Raw genomic sequence first — 20834 nt, 5'->3', positions numbered from 1 at the left:
ACAACCATCCGTGGTTTTTAGCTTCATACTTGGTTATGTTGGGCGCGATCGGTCAATCTGCGCGATCAACCGATCGCGCTGCGCTATCAAACGATCGCGCTGCGCTATTGAAATATCTATTGGTCGCGCAGCAATCGGTCGATCGCGCATCAATCGGTCGATCGCGCAACAATCGGTTGATCGCGCAACATTCGGCAACGGACATGCGCGATCAACCGATCGTGCGGGAATGGCTCGGCGCGATCGGCCGATTGTGCAGGAATGATTTTGCGCGATCGGCCGATTGTGCAGGAATGGTTATGAGTGATCGGCCGATTGTGCAGGAATGGTTTTGCGCGATCGGCCGATTGTGCAGGAATTGTTTGGCGCGATCGGCTGATGTTCAGGGGCCGATTTCACAAAGATGTAACATTGATTGTAACTGCAAATCAATCGTAGTGTGACGTCACTATATAAATCACTATGGTGATACTGAAAATTTGTCCTGCTATGAATTTTATTGCTTTGAGAAATCGCCCTAAGGAATAGTTTACCTGCACGATCGGTCGAACGCGCGAAACCATTCCTGCACGATCGGTCGATCGCGCAAACCCATTCCTGCACGATCGATAGATCGCGCAAAACTTTTCCTGCATGATCGGTTGATCGCGCAAAACTTTTCCTGCACTATCGGTCGATCGCGCAAACCCATTCCTGCACGATCGGTAGATCGCGCAAAGCCTTTCCTGCGCGATCCGCTGATAACGGGAAAAAATACTCGTAGCGCAATCGATCAATCGCGCAAAGATGTCATTGCGCGATTGACCGATTGTTGCGCGATCGACCGATTGTTGCGCGATCGACCGATTGCTGCGCGACCAATTGATCTTAATTTGATCGTTCAATAGCGCAGCGCGATCGGTTGATCGCGCAGATTGACCGATCGCGCCCAACAGTTTTATTAACCAGGCCTCAACGTTTGAGAATAAGTGTCCACCGTACATCTTTGCCTTTCCCCAACACTCTATACAAAACAAGTTATCCACTATTAAGTAGCGATGTGATGAAGAATTGACGCCTGAAAATTGCAACATTTCTTCACTTCATCATGGAAACAAGAAATGGGACTTTTGTTTTGCACTCCGAACTTGCCAATCGACTCGTGGATCTGCAGAAGTCGAGTGGATTTAAAACACCTGAAGCATTTGTGCAGCATTTGTTTTCATTAGAAGAAACAATAAGGTAACACTAACAAGTATTTTAGAATATCAGTTATATTTGGAACTGTGCATGGTGGGGATGTAATCTATTTACTAAATAATTTAGTAAAGGTTTGCAGACTTCCACAATAATGAAATGTGTCTTTCAAATTTTGTTCAGTTAATATAAAAAAAAATAGATTCAATAACTTATTATTATTGAATATTGTAAAGAGAACTGTGTGGACTGTGTCACAACTCAACATGCTGGATACATTACAGGTAATTCTCACTACCAAGATTCTGTGTCAGCTGTTCTATCTAGCATCTCGCCTTCGAACATCACCAGCAGACAGTGTCACAATAAACATTTTTTAAACAACAGACACTATATATAACCACCCTGCATGTATTAAACGGACTGGTTAAAGGAACACGTTGCCTTGGATCGGACGAGTTGGTCAAAACAAAAGCGTTTGTAACCGTTTTGTATATAATGCATATGGTTGGAAAGATGTTTTAAAAGTAGAATACAATGATCCACACAAGTTTGCCTCGAAATTGCGTGGTTTTCCTTCTACTGTGCGAACTAACACGGTCGGCCATTTATGGGAGTCAAAATTTTGACCCCCATAAATGGCCGACGTGTTAGTCGACGAGGTAAAAGGAAAACCACGCAATTTCGAGGCATGTTTGTGTGGATCATTGTATTTTACTTTTACAACATCTTTCTACCCATATGCATTTTATAAAAAACGGTTACAAACGCTTTTCAAAGACCAACTCGACCGATCCAAGGCAACGTGTTCCTTTAAGAACTCGTCGCTTCCCCTTTATTCCCTTAGTTCTAACATGGAGCAATTGCTCCATGTTTATAACATGTATAACATAACATTCGATTACAGGTGGACAACCATGATTTACATTCTTCTTCTTTTTCAGGAAAAAAGACAGGATCAAAAAAAGTGTCTAATTATATAACATTTTTAGTATTTCTTCTGAAAGCAAGGAATAGTTTTTTAGTTCAAACCTAATTTTAAGATTAAATAATCATCATTCCATTTCATTACAGAACAAACCGACTTGAGTTTGCTACACTACTTACCGGAGTTGAGCAGCCCTGGTTTGAGAAAGATTCATCTAACTCTGGAAAATCAAGATCTCTTGGGGTTCAAGTTAACTTGTGCTGCAGGAGCAGACTTAGAAAAATCCCCAAAGAATCAGTTGCGTTTACGAGTACTTCCGAGGAAGAATCCTCAGATGAAAGTGCAAGTGACGAGGAGGAGGAGGAGGTTGATTTGAAAAACAGACGTGACACACAAACAAGAGACTTCAAGCCAGCGGGTGTAAAATCAAGAGGTGTCACCATCAAATTATTAAATAAAAACAAACCCCTTGAAGTGGGACATCAATGCAATGAATGTGGAAGGAGCTTTAAGCTGAAAGTGAGCTACTTGAATCACCTCCGTGTCCACGTCCGAGAGGATTCGACCCTTCAGTGCGATTTATGTAATGTGTCCTTCACCAATAAGTGGAACCTAGGTCAGCACATCTCAGTGAAACATCCCGAGCAAGTGCACAAAGCAAAAGAGAAAACTCCACAAAAAAAATTATTGTGTCATATCTGCGGCTGTGCAATGAAATCCCAGCAGACACTTAAGTCTCACCTTCGCACACACTCTGCTGATAAACCTTACCAGTGCGTCCACTGTTCAAAGACTTTCAAGTGGGCATCCGCGTTGGCATACCACATAAGGACGCACACGGGTGAGCGCCCCCATCGCTGTCACAAATGTGACAAGGCGTTTACTAATCGGTCAGACCTGACCAGGCATCAGACTGTTCACACTGGTGAGAAGCCGCACAAATGCACCCAGTGTGATAAGGCCTTTACGCAAGGTCATTCATTGACAGCTCATGTGGATAGATATCACCGGCGGCGTGCACAGATATTATCTCCCGGTGCGATTGGTCCAACAAAAACTGTCTCACCACACCAAAAACAAAAACCACACATCATCAGTTTTGTCCAAACTTCCCCTCCAGTGATGTCTTTAGTCGTCGATCCAGTTCATATTCAAACTAATTTGTTAATGCAGGAGCAGGCTCATATTGAAGCCAATCTTGGGTTAGGTGACCCATTAGGGGGCCAAGTGCATAACATGGCTGAACGTGATTTGGCGGAGACCATGGTTAACATTTTACCAGCTTCATGATTTTTGTCTGTTTTCCTAACCCTGAATCCTAACTCAAATCCATCCAAATTCAACTTGCACTTGTTGCATGCTGTTGGTTTATCGTGACTCAACTGCACTAATCATGTATTATATTTAGGGATTTTATTCAAGTGAGGAAGGAAGTCCCTGTAAGGGAGATTGGTTTATTCCCGCTTTGCCAATGGAGGACTGTTGGAATGCTAGGTTGCAGCAGACTTAAATTTACCAGATAAAATCCATAGTTTTCAGTTATGTGTGCATGCTCGGAACTATGTAAACAACGGAGTTGTAGCTAGACCAATTTGGTGGGCTCTAAATCCAATTAGTCCCACCACTTTTGCTCAGAGTGTGGTGGGTGACATTTGTTTTGGGCAGGCTTGCCCGGCACGGCCCACTGTTGCAACAACACTGATAGACAATGTAAACTTACCTTGTAAGTCTGCGTCAACGTAGCATCCCAAAGTTTCCCATTTAAGTGGCTAAATATTCAATTCACTACTGTAATTAAATGGCAGGGCTGATCATTGGGTCATGATCATTGCACAGGCCTAATACATGGCTGTACATGGTATTATGTACTCTAACCCTGGTAAATTAGACACACATGCTCTCCATCACATTACAATTGATGTGGTCACATTTATAGTGTGATTTGATGACCAGCACATGGCCTTGCAATATGACTAATAAGTTCATCAATACATGTTCAGCGGTGACAGTTGCCATTTAATGCATTACTTCTAATGATTTGTTACAACCTAAGAGTAGAGTGCAGAAGGTGCAAGATGGAGAACTGAGGCTAGTATTGTTGGAATGTGAAATATGCATTGGCGCAAATGATTCATTGACAGCAAATTGCCTGCACTAATCAAGTGTTGCATCAAAGGAGTTGCTTGCTGAAATGTGGCGTCCAGTGATTACTTCACATTTCAGCCCGTGTTTTCAATCTTGCTTCGTCGGCCCTCTTTGGTTAAACACACTTGTAGGCAACCATAAAAAATAAAAAATAACAAAGTTTTTTTATTGTGACCAAAATAAATTTGGGGAATTCATCTTTAAACTTGTGTCCCGACTGTAGTCATTGTTTCGAGTTTTTGTTTATGATCTCTTATATTGAATTAATATAAGAAAATATTGGTATTTGATTGGCACTCGGTGAGTCTTCATATCCATCCAGAGTCCCTACTTGACCCTCCTCCTGGGGCATGGGCCAGGTGTGTGAAGGCAATTACTTACCCCCCGCCCCACCCTCGCCCCCGCCTCCAACCCTTGATGGCAATTATTTTGTCTGCACTCTAAAATTGCCACATATTACCAAAAAATCAGGAAATCTTTTGGTGATGGCAATTCTTAAGTGCTAAAAAGTAATTAGCTTGTAAAAAAAAATGCTAACATCCGTCGACCAAGGGCGATTAATTTACTGCAAGGACGGTTTTGCACTGGGGCGGACACAACTGCATATGCAAATGTGTCCGGGCAGACACTTTTGCATTACTCAGCAGCGTCCGGGCCGACACAATTGCATGTGCAAAACTGTCTGGCGGACATGATTGCATATGCAATACTGTCCTCCGGATAGTATTGCATAGAGGACATAATTGCATGCGACACCGGCCGCCCGCCCCCCACAACAAAAACCCAAAACCCCGCCTGCGACCGGGGAACTCTAAAAAAAAAACTACAAACTACTTCAAAGAGCGCCCTCTTTTGAAACATCGGTGCGTTCTAGCGAGATTCGTCGAAGTGACAAAAGTAGGGGTGTTTGGCGTATTAGTTATTATGCACGTTATTCATAATGAGAACAATTTCTTTTAGTTTTACACCCAATATTTTTATAATTTGCTGTTTTTACAACTTATTTTTCATTCAACAATACATTCTACAACAACTAAGCTAACACTCTGTTAAAGTTAAGCTACGTTTAAAACGGTTTACCTAGAAACCAAGTGTAACGATCCAAAATGGTCACGTGACCTTACTAAGCAACACACGATGAACTTGTAAACAGATTTTGAAGTCTTGCCTGCACTGGATTCGTGAAAATTAATGTAAGTTTTAATTAATTAAGCGAATATTGATACAATGGGAAGTAAAGAAATAGATACGTTAATAATTAATAAATAATAATACTTTCTCTAGATCGGCCACTGGTTGGCGTAATACTAAGTCACAAAGAGATTTCCCTTAGTATTCAATTCGTTCGTCGAGCTCGCTCATGGCGCCGAATGAATAGTTTGTGCAATCGGGAATTCACACTCACACTTTTCACTTGCACTACATTCAGGGCCAGGCGGCCAGCTAAATTTGAAAACTGACGAAGTGACAAGGTTCAACGTTCAACCATAGAGTATCCTCTTACTCTATGGTTGAACGGACCACAGGCTGCATGACAAGTGACCGTGACACTGGTCACTGTGAGTGTGACGACAGTGACACTTCACTTGACAGTGACACCCACCCTGTATTAATTAGTGTATTAAAAACGTCTATATTCATATGAATATAGTAAACTAAAATAAAATTAAATAGGCCCTACAAACAGTACACTTACAGTATTTTAATTTATTCACCAATTTTTATTTATCAACTTCTTGGTTATTCTTCAGCTTTTATGGAAGCGTATTTCAGTAAGCAATAACTTGTGTCTTCTGAGCATGCGTACTCCACGTAAGCACTACCTAGACATTCTATGCTTTTAGTTTTACAACTACACAAAAACAAAAGGACATGAAGGAAGGGTAGGACCAGGGAATCTTGAACGTATTTGTAATGTAATTGTAAACGGGAATTCGGCTGTATAAGACTCTAATTCTAAGCTAAGATAAGACTAAGTAAGACTAAAGAGTAAGCAGAGCCTTGAAATTGAACCCTGGTCTGTCGCAACTAGCTACCAACAATTACTTTCTGTTATCCACACCTTTCAAAGCTTCAAACCACGCTGAAATAAATTATTTGTGTTTTAAAATGGTGGAAGGCAGTTTTAAACCATGTTTGCTAATTTGAATCTATTTGTATTGTTCCTTAGAAAAAAACATTTTGCAGTTGACGTGGTTGATTTTGCTCTAAGGAAGGTTCGATTAAATTCAGGATAATTCATTTTCTTTACATGTTTACAATACATCTTGAAAAAAAACAAAAAAAACTCAAAAAGTACATTCTTGACTCTTGTGCCATGGGGTGACTTTTTCAAATGGGCAAGATTGTTATATTACAAGGGTGAGCTTGTTGGGGGTTACTTTGCTTGGGGCAGGCGCACTTGTAATTATTAGGGGGTGAGATGAAACGCATCACGTTTACTACCAACAATTACTTTCTATTATCCACACCTTGGCAAGCTTCAGACCACGCTTAAATAAATTATTTGTGTTTTAAAATGGGGGAAGGCAGTTTTAAACCATGTTTGCTAATTTGAATCTATTTGTATTGCTCCTTAGAAAAAAACATTTTTCAGTTGACGTGAAAAGTGGTCAAGATGCCTGCCAAGAAAGAGGCAGTTGCTCTTTAAAAGGAAGTGTTAAATTACCCTTGTAATATAACATGTACTGCTCGTGGTTGATTTTGCACAAAGGAAGGTTCAATTAAATTTCAGATAGTTCATTTTCTTTTCATGTTTACATCTTGAAAAAAACAACCCAAAAACTGGGGCGACTTTTTCAAATGGGCAAGATTGTTATATTACATGGGTGAGCTTGTTGGAGGTGACTTTGTTTTGGGCAGGCGTGCTTGTAATTAGGGGGCGAGATGAAACGCATATTGTAAACTCACGTTTACTACCAACAATTACTTTCTGTTATCCACACCTTTCAAAGCTTCAAACCACGCTGAAATAAATTATTTGTGTGTTAAAATGGTGGAAGGCAGTTTTAAACCATACTCGGCTAATTTTGAATCTATTTGTATTGTTCCTCAGAAAAAAAGTTTTTATAGTTGACGTGAAAAGCGGTCAAGATGCCTGCCAAGAAAGAGGCAGTTGCTCTTCAAAAGGAAGTGTTAAATCAAGAGCAATGGGACGATCTGATGGGAGGTGAAGGCTTATATGGTAGGTTACCGGTGTTGAAGCCACGGTGGGCGGTGCTCGGCGGGCCTGCCTGGGACTCACAATTTTTGCCCAGCGCTCTAAGCAAAATACATTGTGCATTGAAACTGTGCATTGATCTGAGACACAGCTTATGATAAAGAGTAGGCCTATCAAATGTCACAGTTAATGTTGATTTGGTTCCTCTTCAATATCTTTGACGTCTTTTTTTAAACCATACTGTGGAAAATCAATTTTTAATTATTGTGAATTTTTAAATTAAACCAATATCAATTCAATACTTACTACATGTATACAGTTACAGGCCTGTATGCTTCATTTTTGAAAGCAAGGGCACTAAGGCATTTTCCAATCAGTAAAATGAGCAAATTTTAAATTTCTATTGAAGCATTTCAAGGGCACTAAGGCAATGAACACATTAACAGGGCATGGAGGTGATCCCGTGAAGTATCTGACACTTTTAGTTCCGAACCTTTTGTTTGTGTTTGTTTGCCTAAACTGTCTTTACCTTTTGCTTATATTTTCTTTCTATTTTTCTTTCAGTTGTTGATGTCTACCAGAGATGGTGTGGTCCCTGCTCAGCTGTTATCAGTCTGTTTAGACGACTAAAGAATGAAATTGGAGATGATCTCCTGAAATATGCCGTAGTGAGTTCACTTTTTGAAAAAAGAAAATCATCATGGTTGTTTATTTTTAAGTCCTTTAAAAAAATAACCTCATATCTGGTTGAAATTTAATGGTTGTTTGACTCGCTTAAATTGATCTTTTATGAGAATAAAAAAAATGAGAATATTTATTGAAAGAAACTTTCCTCCTCCCCATCAAGATGTAATTCTTTGGGGTCAGTTATAAATGTTCCTTTTTAATTTACAAAATTAGCTGAGGAGACATAGCTGCCAATATTATGAAAATATCCACTCAGTGATCCTGAGAGTCTCCAGCTTAGGACGTAACCTCCAGGACCAAGTCCTGAGTCTTTGATTCCACAGGCCAGAGATATGGATGTAATTTTCAAGGCAAAAGCTGTGTCTCTCGAGGCCAAGGCCAAGTTTGTACTGTTTGACGTTTCACCGCAAACCTAACACCCATTTCAGACTGGGCGCCCCAGAGTCGGGCCGAACTAATTTGGTTTGTCGCGACTCTGGCACACCTGTCTGAAACAGGTGTTAAGGCCCGTTCACACAGGCCCCGATAACGAGAACGAAAACGATAACGATAAAAACGCACGCCCTCGATTGGTTGAATGAGCGTGGGCGTATTCTGCGTGGAGCAATTCAACCAATCGCGAGCGTGCATTTTTATCGTTTTCGTTCTCGTTATCGGGGCCTGTGTGACCGGGCCTTTACTAACTTTTTCCATCATGCATCTAGCCTTTTGTCTTGTCTAACATGATTTTAATCATGACATTTTTATTTCAGGCTGAGGCAGACAGCATTGAGAATCTGGAGAGGTACCGTGGCCACTGTGAGCCATGCTTCCTGTTCTATGGCAGCGGACAGTTGGTGGATGTAGTACGCGGTGCTAATGGACCCGCTCTCAACAAGTCCATCACAACCCAGCTGGCTAATGAGCACAGGGTGCTGGAAGAGGGGGCAGAGCGTAAAGTGGTGAGTTAAAGGCTCAGTCACACTCAAAACATCTGAACTTGTCATAAGAAAATCGTTAATTATGGGTTTGGTTTTGCTGGAACGAATACAACACTCCGGACACGCAAGTGTTGAACATGGCGCGCGCCATTGCTGCCGTGTCTGCAGTGCCTAGATTAGACACAAAGGCAACGAAGGCAATTGCCTCCATGCCCCCTGGTCATTGCCTTGGTGCCCTTTGAAATGCTCCAGTAGAAATTAAAAATTTCCTCATAGGGTGCCCTTTACCAGGGAGAAAATGCCTTGGTGCCCTTGCCCTTTCAAAAACGAAGCATACAGGCCTGAACTACACAGTTAAATTTTCAAAGGTGTTTTTTGTTTTATCTTGACATTTTTCTTGATAGATTAAAGATCCTCTGTTGATTGCCATGGAAGCTAAAGAGCAAGCTGCTGCTGAGATTGAGGCTGTGGAGAAACGCAAGCACGATGAAGAAGCACAAAGTAAGAACCATATTATATCTCACCTACGTAACCAAATTTTTAAAATCGACAGGACTCTATCAAGTTGTTTCTTTTCGCATATTCACAAAAACCTCATAGCAAAAACCCGGACATGCGCTGTAGGTGTTGTGTGAGGTGCATGCTGGTCTAGCTAGCGCTCAAGTTTCATCCATAGATAAACCAGCATGCACCTCATTCAACAGTTAGCATTTGGGCAATGGGTACTTGCAAAAAGGTCTTTAATTACAACAGAGTCTGAATGACATGTTCCGGTAATTGAGATACTTGTGATGTACAGATCATTTCCACCAATTCAGTTCAGTTCAGTTCAGTTCAGGATATTTCCACTCAATCATGGCCCAATTTCATGGTCCTGCTCACCTCCAAATTCTGGGCCTACAATCACCGTTTTTCTGCTGTACAAACACTAAATTTCTGCGCTAGCTGTATACGCACTACGCACACGCACAAGCCAAAATTTCTTGCTAAGCCTTGAGTTTTACTTGATGTAAGGACAAAATATCATGCCTGAATATGGAATTATGCTTTGTGTGAGAATTTGTACGCAATTTATTCAACCCTTCAAAAACTCATTCAATTTACTCAACCCCTCAAAAACTCGCCAAATATGTTTCCAATTCATATGTTGAATGAACTTTCTTCTACAAACAAATCTTCTCTGTGTCTTATTGTGATAATATTGTGATGATATGTACACTCTGTTATCCTAGTCGGTGATATAATCTGTGGGGAAGAGAAGTGTGAGGATGTATCCGTTAGGCCAGTCAGTGAGAACACTGTGCAGATATTGTTCTCTGATATTCAGGACTTGGACAGTAGGTCTAGATCAGGTCAAGGTAGTAGTCTAGTTTAGAATTTTAATTTTGTTTCCATTTTTGCGGGAGGAAAGTGATTAGATGCACATCAGGGTTTTTTTCTGTTTTTTATTTGTTCTGCCACTTTTGTTTTTCATATTTTTCATTATTGTTACAGTTGTTACTTTTCAGTTGTTTTTTATTTTATTGTTTGGGGATTTTTTTCCGCTCCTTACTTTAAAATTTGTGTAGGGTTGTTATTATTTATTTGGCATGTTCGGCAATTGTCTACAATAATACAATAAATGAAATAACACTCTTAAAACATTAAATGGAAAACATCACAAACAGAAGACAAAGAGGAATACATCTAAATAAATAAAAAAAGGGTAGGCAGTAAATATGGGAATAACAAAGTACTAACAATATGAACTGTTCTTTGGTGAACCTTGACATTTTAGTTCATATTTTCTGTTGTTCTATAAACAACAAAATAATCCTGAGGCTATTTAGTCTCCCCTATCCCACAAACTTTATTCCGGTTTCCTGTTTTTTGTTAGCAAGTAAATTTGAGCTTCATTTCATTTCAACAATTTTTGTTTCTTATTTGTTCAGTTGTTACTTTCTTCTAATTACTAATATAGGCGGTGGGTTTATTTCCTGAGGATTTTCTTCTTGTACATTTAGTAACCTTTCATTATGGTCTAAATCTTATCGTGTAAAAGTTGAGTTTAGCTGTTAAATATTAATTTTTTGTTTTTTGGTTTTTACATCATTAAAATAAAAAACACAATCATAACACTCATGTTAGTTTATATATTGGAACCTAATTGTTGAGTTAGCTATTAAATATTAATTTGTTCTTCATTTTTACTGAACCAAAGTAGAAACACAACCATACTACTGATGTTTGTTGATATGTTGGAACCTAATTATGGATAACTTTTGCTCTTGAGAAAAAATTGTTTTAAACTAATTTAAAATGACAGACAACCCGCACAGTGCATGTGCCCTTGTATGTGGTCTTCTTAATTTGAGATGAATGTTTAAGATGATGAACAAATCTTTGTCTTGCAGAGCCTGTACCCAAGGAGGTAACCGTTGTCCTGGTCAAACCTGATGCAGTCAAAGAAGGCAAAGTGGAAGAGATTATCCAGAAGGTAGGATAAGCTTAGCCCTATATAGGACTCTTTCTCTGTACACAGGAACAGAGTCCTAACTATCGAGGCCCGTTTCTGGGGCGGAAAAATTTCACAGCTTCATAACTTAAATCTTACCTGCAAGAAAGCACCAATTTCAACAGATTCACATTCCATGGCAGCATATGTGTTTCTGCGGTGGGTTTTGATCGTAAGTTATTCTTCACAAATCCGTCATTTTCGTGAAACAATGCAGCTTCCAACGTTGAAGAATTCCCGTTTCGATCCTTTTCTCACAGTGTTGTCTGTTGTCGTGCGTACGCGTATACATTCGCGTACAAGACGCATGATGCAAGCTTAGACGCATGAATTCTTGGTCACCGTATCTTGACTGCACACAGCGTTAACACGCAACACAATTGAAAAGTTGCCCGTCGTGCGTCTTGCATACACTCGGCAGAGTGTGAGAGTTACGAACAAAAATGGGAATTCCTTAACGTTGCGAGCTGCATTATTTCATGAAAATGACGGATTTGTGAAGAATAACTTACGATCAAAACCCACCGCAGAAAAACATATGCTGCCATGGAAAGTGAATCTGTTGAAATTGGTGCTTTCTTGCAGGTAAGATTTGAGTTATGAAGCTGTGAAAATTTTCCGCCCCAGAAATGTACCCTGATGTCCAGGACGTCACTGTAGTACAAAACGAAAGTGTAAGGCCGCCAGGGCTAGAATAAGCTTGGCTTTAAGCCTTGTTAAAGTCCCTTTAAAAAATAGTGGTAGAACGAAAAGTAAAGATGCAACACCCACACAGTTTTCAGAATGGAAAAAAGGACTTTTGAGGGTGATATTAGGACCTATTTTGGGGGGAGTCGCCAATTTTAAGAAACTAATAAACAATTAATGTGAACATATGATGAACTTATCACTACAAAAAATGGGGCATGAAAGAGTTAAACAGTTGAGGTGATTGATGTTAAACTGTTTATTTATTTTTAACAAATCTTGTAATGCAGTTGGTGGAGAATGGACTGGAGGTCCTCGCTCAGGAGGAGAAGACGCTGTCGGAAGACGAGGCGAGAGACTTCTACAAGGAACATGAAGAAGAGGTACGTGAACGTTTCTCATACCATTATTTACTTCCAGGGCAATTCCATTTATAATCTCTTATCAGACAGCACAGAGCTTCACTCTTTGTAGAAAAGACAATGATCTTCTCAACCAGTTTTAAAACAAAGTGTATGTTTGTTTAACCCATACACTATTCTTTAGCACTGCATACTCATTACTTTCCCGTGTTCTGTTAACAAGATCACATGCATATTACTCGAAGGGATTCAAACCCATGACCTTAGCAATTCTAGAGCAGTGTCTTACCAAGTAGACTACTAAGATTCCAGCCTTGTAGCTAGAGGAAGTTATTCAACAAATGCATTGTCATACAATCTAATTTATTCAAGCCAATTCTCAACTTTCAAGTCATTTTTGTGCAAGTCAAGTCAAGTCTGAATTTATTTCCCCCCAAGTCAAGTCAAGTTCCAAGTCAATGAAATTCGCGACTCGAGTCCAAGTCAGAGACTCGCGTCAACAACACTGATCTATGGTGGTGTGATAATACCTTTCCGCATTGGTTGAATCTTGGATTATTATTTTTTATCCCACCAGGAGCATTTTGACTCCCTAGTGCAGTTCATGTCGAGTGGTCCGTGTCACATCCTTGTATTAACTAAAGGGGATACCGGTGAAGGAGTTGTTCATGATGTCCGCAATCTTATCGGACCTAAAGATGTGGAGATTGCAAAGGAAGAAGCACCAGAGAGGTAAAATATTTAAAAAATATTAGTTTTGAAAAATAAAACTAGCTGTTGCAAACTGCTAACCAACCAAAAAGACCTATGGTATAAATGTAAAAAAATGTTTAAAATGGCCTGACGTTTCAACCCTAGCAGAGTCTTTCTCAAAGGCTAAATGACAACACAGATGTTAATTTTGGTAGAAGATATTTTTCATAAATTTTCAGAAATAAATGCAAAACATAAATAGGTTACCACCTAACTTATTATTATCAAGTATAAGTTGTTGTGACTGGTACCCAACTGATTCTTTTTCATAGCATTGACAGTTTGTGATAAACTTTTCTGCTTAGTAGCAATATAATATTAGGGCCAGATTTGTCACCCAAATATTACTTGAGGTGCTGTAGTTTTTAAGGAATGAGAAATACAATTTCACAAAAAATAATGTTCATCTCAGTGAGACAACAATTATTTTTGTATGAACACCATTTTCACACCTCTCCTGAATTCATTACTCGGTGATTTTCACTTTGCTTCTCAAAAGCGTGACATCTAATAAAGCTGAAACTTTTACAGTTAAATTATACTACTTACATCATCATTCACAGTGCGTAGGGATTTATGTCATGGCCTAAAACCTGAACTACAATTGTATCAAAACCCTAGAGGGCTTAATGAAGGGTAGGCATATATGAAAAGTAGATGCCATTGATACGTCATAATCAATCATTGATTATTCCAGTGCATTATTTCCTTGAATAAAAAATGTACTGATTACTTGTTTCATTTGTTCTTTGCAGTTTGCGCGCTATTTATGGAACAGACACGACAATGAATGCTCTTCACGGTGCAGACTCTGCAGAACGTGCAGCAAGGTATGTAGCTTCGTCGGGTCTGGGCCCAATTTCACAAGGCTGTTAAGCAGAAAACACTGCTTGACAAATTTCTTTGTTAAGCAAAAGTTTAGTCAGGCACCAGCTACAACAATGCAAACTTATTGTAATTTGAGCTGGTAGCCTGTTTCTGTTAAGTAATACTATTCTGTGCTTAGCAAGTTTTTGTGCTTACAGGCTTTATGAAATTGGGCCCTGGCTGAGCAAGGCAACATTTCCTTTGGAGAGGGCACCTCTGTGACGAAAATAAATGTTTGTATTGGAAGATTTCAAGGCCTTAGGCTATGATTAAGGGACTCCGTATGACCTAATAGGTCAGCGGCCGATTTCACGAAACGCTAGGATTAATCATATCTCGAGTTAGGACGAGTAACCCGTCCTAACTTAGGACGGTTTCAATGCATCCTACGTCTTCAGATAGGGAACTTAACTCGTCCCAAGTCCTAAGATCAATCCTAAGTTAGGATGAGTTTAATGAAATCGACGGCTGGTTACTTTTTGTAGGACACAAAAACACAATGTCCACAGATTGACATTAAGCTTACACAGTTTTAAGAGATATAAAGCTTCCCTTAATATGTTACTTACTGAGGTGCTGTAGTTTTTGAGAAATGAGTAAAACAAGTCACCAGATAATTTTCGTCTCAGTGAGACGGAAATTATTTTAGCATGTAAAACATATTTACCAGCTATGGTAATATACCAAAACTGATTAATACGTTTTGGTAATGTACCGTAACTGATAAATACGTTTTACATGCTAAAACTTAGGCGAAAAGTATTTTGTGACATTGTTTTACTCATTTCTTAAAACTACAGCACCTCAGTAAGTGATATTGTAAGATAAAGGCACTGGACACTATCGGAAATTGTCAAAGACCAGTCTTCTCACTTGGTGTATCTCAACGTATGAATAAAATAACAAACCTGTGAAAATTTGAGCTAAATTGGTTGTCGAAATTGCAAAATAATAGTGAAGAAAAAAACGCCCTTTTCACATGAAGTTGTGTGCTTTCAGGAGCTCGATTTCGAGACCTCAAAATCTAATTCTGAGACCTCAAAATCAAATTCATGGAAAATTACTTCTTTCTCAAAAAACTACATCACTTCAGAGAGAGCCGTTTCTCACAATATTTTATACTATTAATAGCTCTCCATTACTCGTTACCAAGTAAGGTTTTATGGTAATAATTATTTTAAGTAATTACCAATAGTGTCCACTGCCTTTAAGCTTGCTACAGTCATTATCTTCAAACGATAAATCTGTGGACATTGTGTTTTGTGTTACAAAAGTACTTAAATCCTTTGAAGAAGATAAGCCTGTTCCAATTTTAAGTAAATGTGCTTGAATTTACATGTTGATGTATTTTGTTGTCCCACAGAGAGCTGTCCTTCTTCTTCCCTGGCTTTGCTGTTCCCATCGTTCCTGGCACGGGACCACCACCAATGGTCCAGAAAACATTTGCTCTCATTAGACCAGATGCTCTCAAAGAACACAAAGGTACGTTGATTTATTTAAGAAAATGAAGCATGCACTGATTAGACAACATTAAATCATTAGACCATATGTGACCTTTCAAGACGAAATGAGCTGAAAGTCCCACTGTGCCATTTCCCAGTGCAGCCGGTCAAAGTCAAATCTTTCTCAATAGATAAGTGAGAACTCTCTTGTTTCCATAAGCTATGTCGGTTTGGAAGATAATTGTTACCTCAAGTGTTATAGCTCTTGATCTGCAGAATTCAGAAATACAAATAGCTATTTTTTTTTTATTCCGACTTTCATCTCATTTTGTGGTGACAGGTCACAATGTGATCGTTCAAGCTGAATGAGCCGTTTGTCTGAAGAAACAAGCCAAAACAGGCAAACGGGTGAAAAAAAAATTAAATATCAAAATATATCTTATTTTGTATTTGCAAGTGATAAATAACATCAAAAAGGGGGTTATAACAGTAGCAGTGAAAGAAGTGTGCTGATGTATGTTCAATAAACAACTCAACTTCATATTTTTTTTTCTCATGATTATTCTCCCATATCTCTTGGTGTTTCAACTTTTACAACATTTGAGCTAAAGAAGGTATCAATAATATGGAGTTTTAAAAGCATTAAAGCATCGATTATGCTCTTTTCAAAAGTATCTACAAATTAAAAATGACCTGGATTGGCGATTGACTCATTTTACCTGATCGCATAACATTGCTCCCAAAGGAACATTCATCATTTACAAACTCAAGATCAAACTTTTTTTTCACTGATTGTACATCCTAACATTTAACTTTTTATTCAACAAATTTTCCCAGATGCAATCCTGGATAAGATCAAGGAGGCTGGCTTCGATGTCTGTCTCCAGAAGGAGGTACAACTTAACGAGGAGCAGGCGAAGGAATTCTACAAACAACAGGAAGGACAGCCGCACTTCGATGAACTCATCGGTCATATGACATCGTAAGATTATTGTCTTGTTTCCAGATTTTACTCTGGGTTTTTTTCCGAACGAAGTGGGTTTAATGATATGATAATAGTAATTAAGACTTGTAATGCGCACATGTCTACCCTGCTGTGTTCAAAGTGCAGTAAAACCAAAAGCAAAACGAAAGAAGGAAAACGAACACAACTATTTAAATTAGTCCTGGAAAACCTGTGACATAAGATAAGGTTTGAGAAGTTTTTAATTTTTTTTAATTTAAAACTTCAACAAATTTAAAATTAAATTAAGAGATTTGAATTATTTGATACAAAGACAATATCTAAGATTAAGTGGTGGAGAGTTCCAGATGCGCGGCGCAGCTGAAGAAAAAGACCTGCCTTCTTGCAATATTTATTCTTTTGACAAATGAAGTGGATTCAGTGCTCCGAAAATGTTTGCATAGTAAGTTAGTTTAAGTCCAACCCAGAATCTTTAGCCAGCTTACTATTGTGCAATGCCATTAAATGCCCCACCAATCCTTGTAGGAACAAATGACCTAAAAAAAATGGTATAAAAGCAAAACATCATAAAAGGGGTAACAGTTGACCTCAGCAAAGTCTTTCTCAAAAGACAGCTTGTAAACAAGAGGCTTATTGCGATTTTCGAGTTTGACACACCTTATTATAATTATTTTTTGCAGGGGCCCTGTGCTTGCTCTTGGCCTAGCAAAGGAAGAGGCGATACAGAACTGGAGAAACATGCTCGGACCCAAGGAGGTGGAGGTTGCCAAACAAGAAGCCCCTGACAGGTTGGTTTCAAGTTTTGGATTTGTAATATTCTTTTCAACCTCCGCCTGGAGCTTGCAGACTTGAATTGCAAGTTCTTACTTGCTTTTTGGGTGTTGTAGCCAAGCAAACAAATGTTCTTGTGACTCTGCTTGGAAAGTGTGGTGTTGTGGGTTAGGGTGAGGAAAGTGTGGGAACTGATACTAGTGAGGATGGACCCTCATAGTGTGGGGAGGGTAGGCCCCATGCGTGCTGGTTGGATTTAAAGCCACAACCAGGGCATTTTCTGTTTTGTTTCCCTGGTGCTGGCGTTTCACTGATAATATAGAATTCCGTAAGAGCAGAAAGATTGTTGGTGCAAGTGCTACCAATATTAAAATTGATATGAGATCCTTGCACCAAACAAAATTGAAAAGCTATGTTCAAGAAATTGACACAGCCTCACACAGTTCAAGTGTCCCTCCAGTTGAAGAAAATAATGAATGACCATGAGCAGTAGCCGCAAGGCACCCCAGGGTCAATGTATCTTTAAAAGCAATATCACATTTGATTTTTCCCTAAAAATGTTTTAGAACTTAATAATGAGGAATAGTCAAAGAAAAAGTAACCTGATTTTAACTGGGGTGGATTTCACCAAGAGTTAAGACTCGAGTTTGGACATGTTGGACGAATAACTCGTCCTAACTTGGGATTAGCTGTACGTTTTTAATATATCCTAGGACTAGACCTAAGTCAGGACTAGTCCTAACTTTTTGTGAAATCTACCCCTGGTCACACAATTATCCTTGATTTTCAGTTTACGTGCACAGTTCAGTTTGACGGATTCCACAATAAACTGCGTCCATGGAAGTGACTCAGTAGAATCTGCCAGCAAAGAACTCAACTACTTCTTCCCCACTGAGCATACGCTAGCCGTCATCAAACCAGATGCCTCAGTCGAACACAAAGGTAAACTCTTCAAAGAATATAGCTTCCGGTTACTTGACTTGTGCCCTCCTCTGATTACGAAACTTATAGATTTTCAAAATGGGTTAAAGCAATCGCACAACATAGGTAAACAGTATTGCCCAAAGGCCCACACTTCAATTTAGACTCAATCGGTCATCGGAGTCAGGAAAAAATAACGGGAAAACCCACCCTTGTTTTTGCACGTTTCGCCGTGTCATGACATGTAAAATAAATCTGTTATTTTCGATATCGAGAATTGATAATTGTTTTAATGTTTTCTCAAAAAGTAAAGCATTTCATGGAATAATATTTTAAGGGAAGTCTTTCACCATTACCTTCTGCAAACCCTGAGTTATTTGTAAATCTGTGAACTTTTAATTTTTGTTCTGTTCAGAAAGTGTCCAATCAACATCCTTGTCCCAGAGTTCAATTTTGGTATACAATTTCATACCTGAAACTTTCAACCGACACTTCGGTCTTCATCAGCAGGATATGAAATTATTTTCAGTGTTGTAATCAAGAGTTAAAACAAGTTGTATCTAATTACCAACACAGATGAACTTTCACGCTAAATTATTTGTATATTTAATATAAAAGCAAAAACTTATTTTTATTGTTCACATTTCTCTAAAGATATAATTTAAATCAAACATTTGGTTTGGTTTCAGAAAAAAAATTATTTGTTCGTTGGACGTGTTTTCTCGTTTTGATTCGTGCGAGATTCGGACAGTCCACTTTTTGCACCTTCGAATCTTAATTCTACTCAATTTGTTCTTCCAATCGTCCCAACAGATGCGATCATTGAGCGTATTCATGAGGCTGGGTTTAACATAGCCTGCCAGAAGAATATTGAGTTGGACAGGGAGTTAGCAGAACAACTCTACAAGGAGCATGAGGGCAAGGAGTTCTTTGACAGTTTACTGGAACACATGACAAGGTAACGATTGTTATCCTTTAAAGGCACTGGACACTTTTTGTCATTACTCAAAATAATTGTTAACATAAAAAAATTACTTGGTAACAAGCAATGGAGAGCTGTTGATAGTATAAAACATTGTGAGAAACTGCTCCCTCTGAAGTAACATAGTTTTTGAGAAAGAGGTGATTTCTACCTCAAGTATCAAAAGACTTCAGGCGTGAAGCCTTTGTTAGGGATCTGAAAGCACACAACTTGCGCAATAAGGTTTTTTTTTCTTTCATCATTCGCTTGCAACTTCGATACCATTTGAGTCAAATTTTCTCAGTTTAGTTATTTTATGCATATGATGGGAAACACCAAGTAAGAATACTTCGGTGGATTTCACAAAGAGTTAGGACTAGTCTTATCTCGAGTTAGGACCAGTTACTCGTCCTAACTTAAGAACTTAGGACTATCCATGCAATCCTAACTCTTTGTTAAATCGACCCCTGGTCTTTTACAGTTACCAAACGTATCCATTGCCTTTAACCAATAGGCCATGACACGCCATGCTTATAGTCTATGAACTCCATAATGACATCTTGGTCTGTCTTTCCTCTCAGTGGTCCCTCAATGGTCATGGTGTTATCGCGAGAGGATGCCATTAAAGGTTGGCGTACCATCATGGGTCCTACAGACCCAGAGCTTGCCAAGGAACAGGCCCCCGAGTCCCTCCGTGCCCTCCTGGGTAAGGACCTCTTATCAAACGCCATCCACGGGAGCTCCACCAAGGAGCACGCTGAAGAGAAAATCAAGACACTTTTCCCGGAGGTTGAAATAAACAGTGATGGCTCACTCAATGGTAAGAGGATTTACTTTTCTAGAAGCGTGATGACTGTTTTCATGAAGGAGCTTTTTATATTTTAAAAACCAATTAATGAGCACTGGTGAAAGGTAGAACTGAAGTGTTGCACTCCAAACATATACATGATGTGCTATGATATTCTGTGCATGCAAACACTTGCAAACAGGAAACTGCCAGCAATAGAAAACAAAATAACTCTTATTACTGTACTAAATTTATCTTTCCTAACATATTGTTTAAGTGGCAGAAAAAAACAGTTGAGCTCTCACTGAAACACAATTTTGCACTTAACTGCTTTCTTATGTTTGAATGGGCACAGTAATCTTCAGCTCACTTCAGTTTGTCTCTGGTATGAGTACTTGGGTTTAACGTAAAAGTACTTTTAACCTGCACCTGTCAATATTTCACTCTGGTTTAGTTTCGGAACTTTAAAAAGTTGTTACTGTTAGGTGGATATTAACAATTATCAACATATTCACAAGCGTACGAACCGTACACTTTTTCAAAATTCCCTCAATCCCTCCCCCTAACAGTGTACAAAGAAAGATGTTGGGTTTTCTTTTCACACTATTCTACAAAGAGATACTTGTATGTGAATTACATGTAAACCGTCTTTATTACGAGCTAATCTGCTAACAATAAATGCATAACAACCTACACCATTTCCTATGTACAAGACGCAGCTAGTGATCTGACTTTCAAATGGAAAAAAGGCTTTTCTGATGGTGCAAAAAAGGGCAATGAAGCTTTGTTTTTATGGTTCGACACAGTTT

The 20834-nt window shown here is 39.0% G+C and overlaps 2 protein-coding genes across 11 annotated transcripts in view; both read left to right on the top strand.

Annotated features, from left to right (window-relative positions):
- The first annotated feature begins 954 nt into the window (after positions 1–954).
- LOC139939637 (uncharacterized) lies at positions 955–4433 on the top strand. Its single transcript, XM_071935682.1, has 2 exons — positions 955–1221; positions 2251–4433. The coding sequence occupies exons 1-2, from the start codon at positions 1088–1090 to the stop codon at positions 3392–3394; spliced, it is 1278 nt and encodes a 425-aa protein (XP_071791783.1). The 5' UTR covers positions 955–1087; the 3' UTR covers positions 3395–4433.
- A 950-nt stretch (positions 4434–5383) lies between these two features.
- The window catches only part of LOC139939460 (thioredoxin domain-containing protein 3 homolog), a 30439-nt gene continuing 14988 nt past the window's right edge, over positions 5384–20834 (top strand). For 8 of the 10 annotated variants that reach the window (XM_071935398.1, XM_071935397.1, XM_071935395.1 and 5 more), the window contains exons 1-16: positions 5384–5442; positions 7305–7433; positions 7974–8077; positions 8849–9037; positions 9421–9517; positions 10249–10374; positions 11410–11492; positions 12488–12580; positions 13137–13291; positions 14068–14142; positions 15543–15661; positions 16459–16603; positions 17266–17373; positions 18147–18298; positions 19091–19235; positions 19820–20058. In XM_071935398.1, the coding sequence (XP_071791499.1) occupies positions 7343–7433; positions 7974–8077; positions 8849–9037; positions 9421–9517; positions 10249–10374; positions 11410–11492; positions 12488–12580; positions 13137–13291; positions 14068–14142; positions 15543–15661; positions 16459–16603; positions 17266–17373; positions 18147–18298; positions 19091–19235; positions 19820–20058 (1921 nt within the window). In that variant the 5' untranslated portion in view covers positions 5384–5442; positions 7305–7342. Of the gene's footprint in view, positions 5443–6446; positions 6466–7304; positions 7434–7973; positions 8078–8848; positions 9038–9420; positions 9518–10248; positions 10375–11409; positions 11493–12487; positions 12581–13136; positions 13292–14067; positions 14143–15542; positions 15662–16458; positions 16604–17265; positions 17374–18146; positions 18299–19090; positions 19236–19819; positions 20059–20834 lie in introns of those variants that run through there. The other 2 variants (XM_071935396.1, XM_071935399.1) reach the window with 2 other exon arrangements.

This window comes from Asterias amurensis, chromosome 7 (genome assembly GCF_032118995.1).
Source record: "Asterias amurensis chromosome 7, ASM3211899v1".
Classification (NCBI taxonomy): Eukaryota; Metazoa; Echinodermata; class Asteroidea; order Forcipulatida; family Asteriidae; genus Asterias; species Asterias amurensis.
The sequence above is the reverse complement of the archived record's forward strand: the minus strand, read 5'-3'. Positions and strand labels throughout refer to the sequence as shown.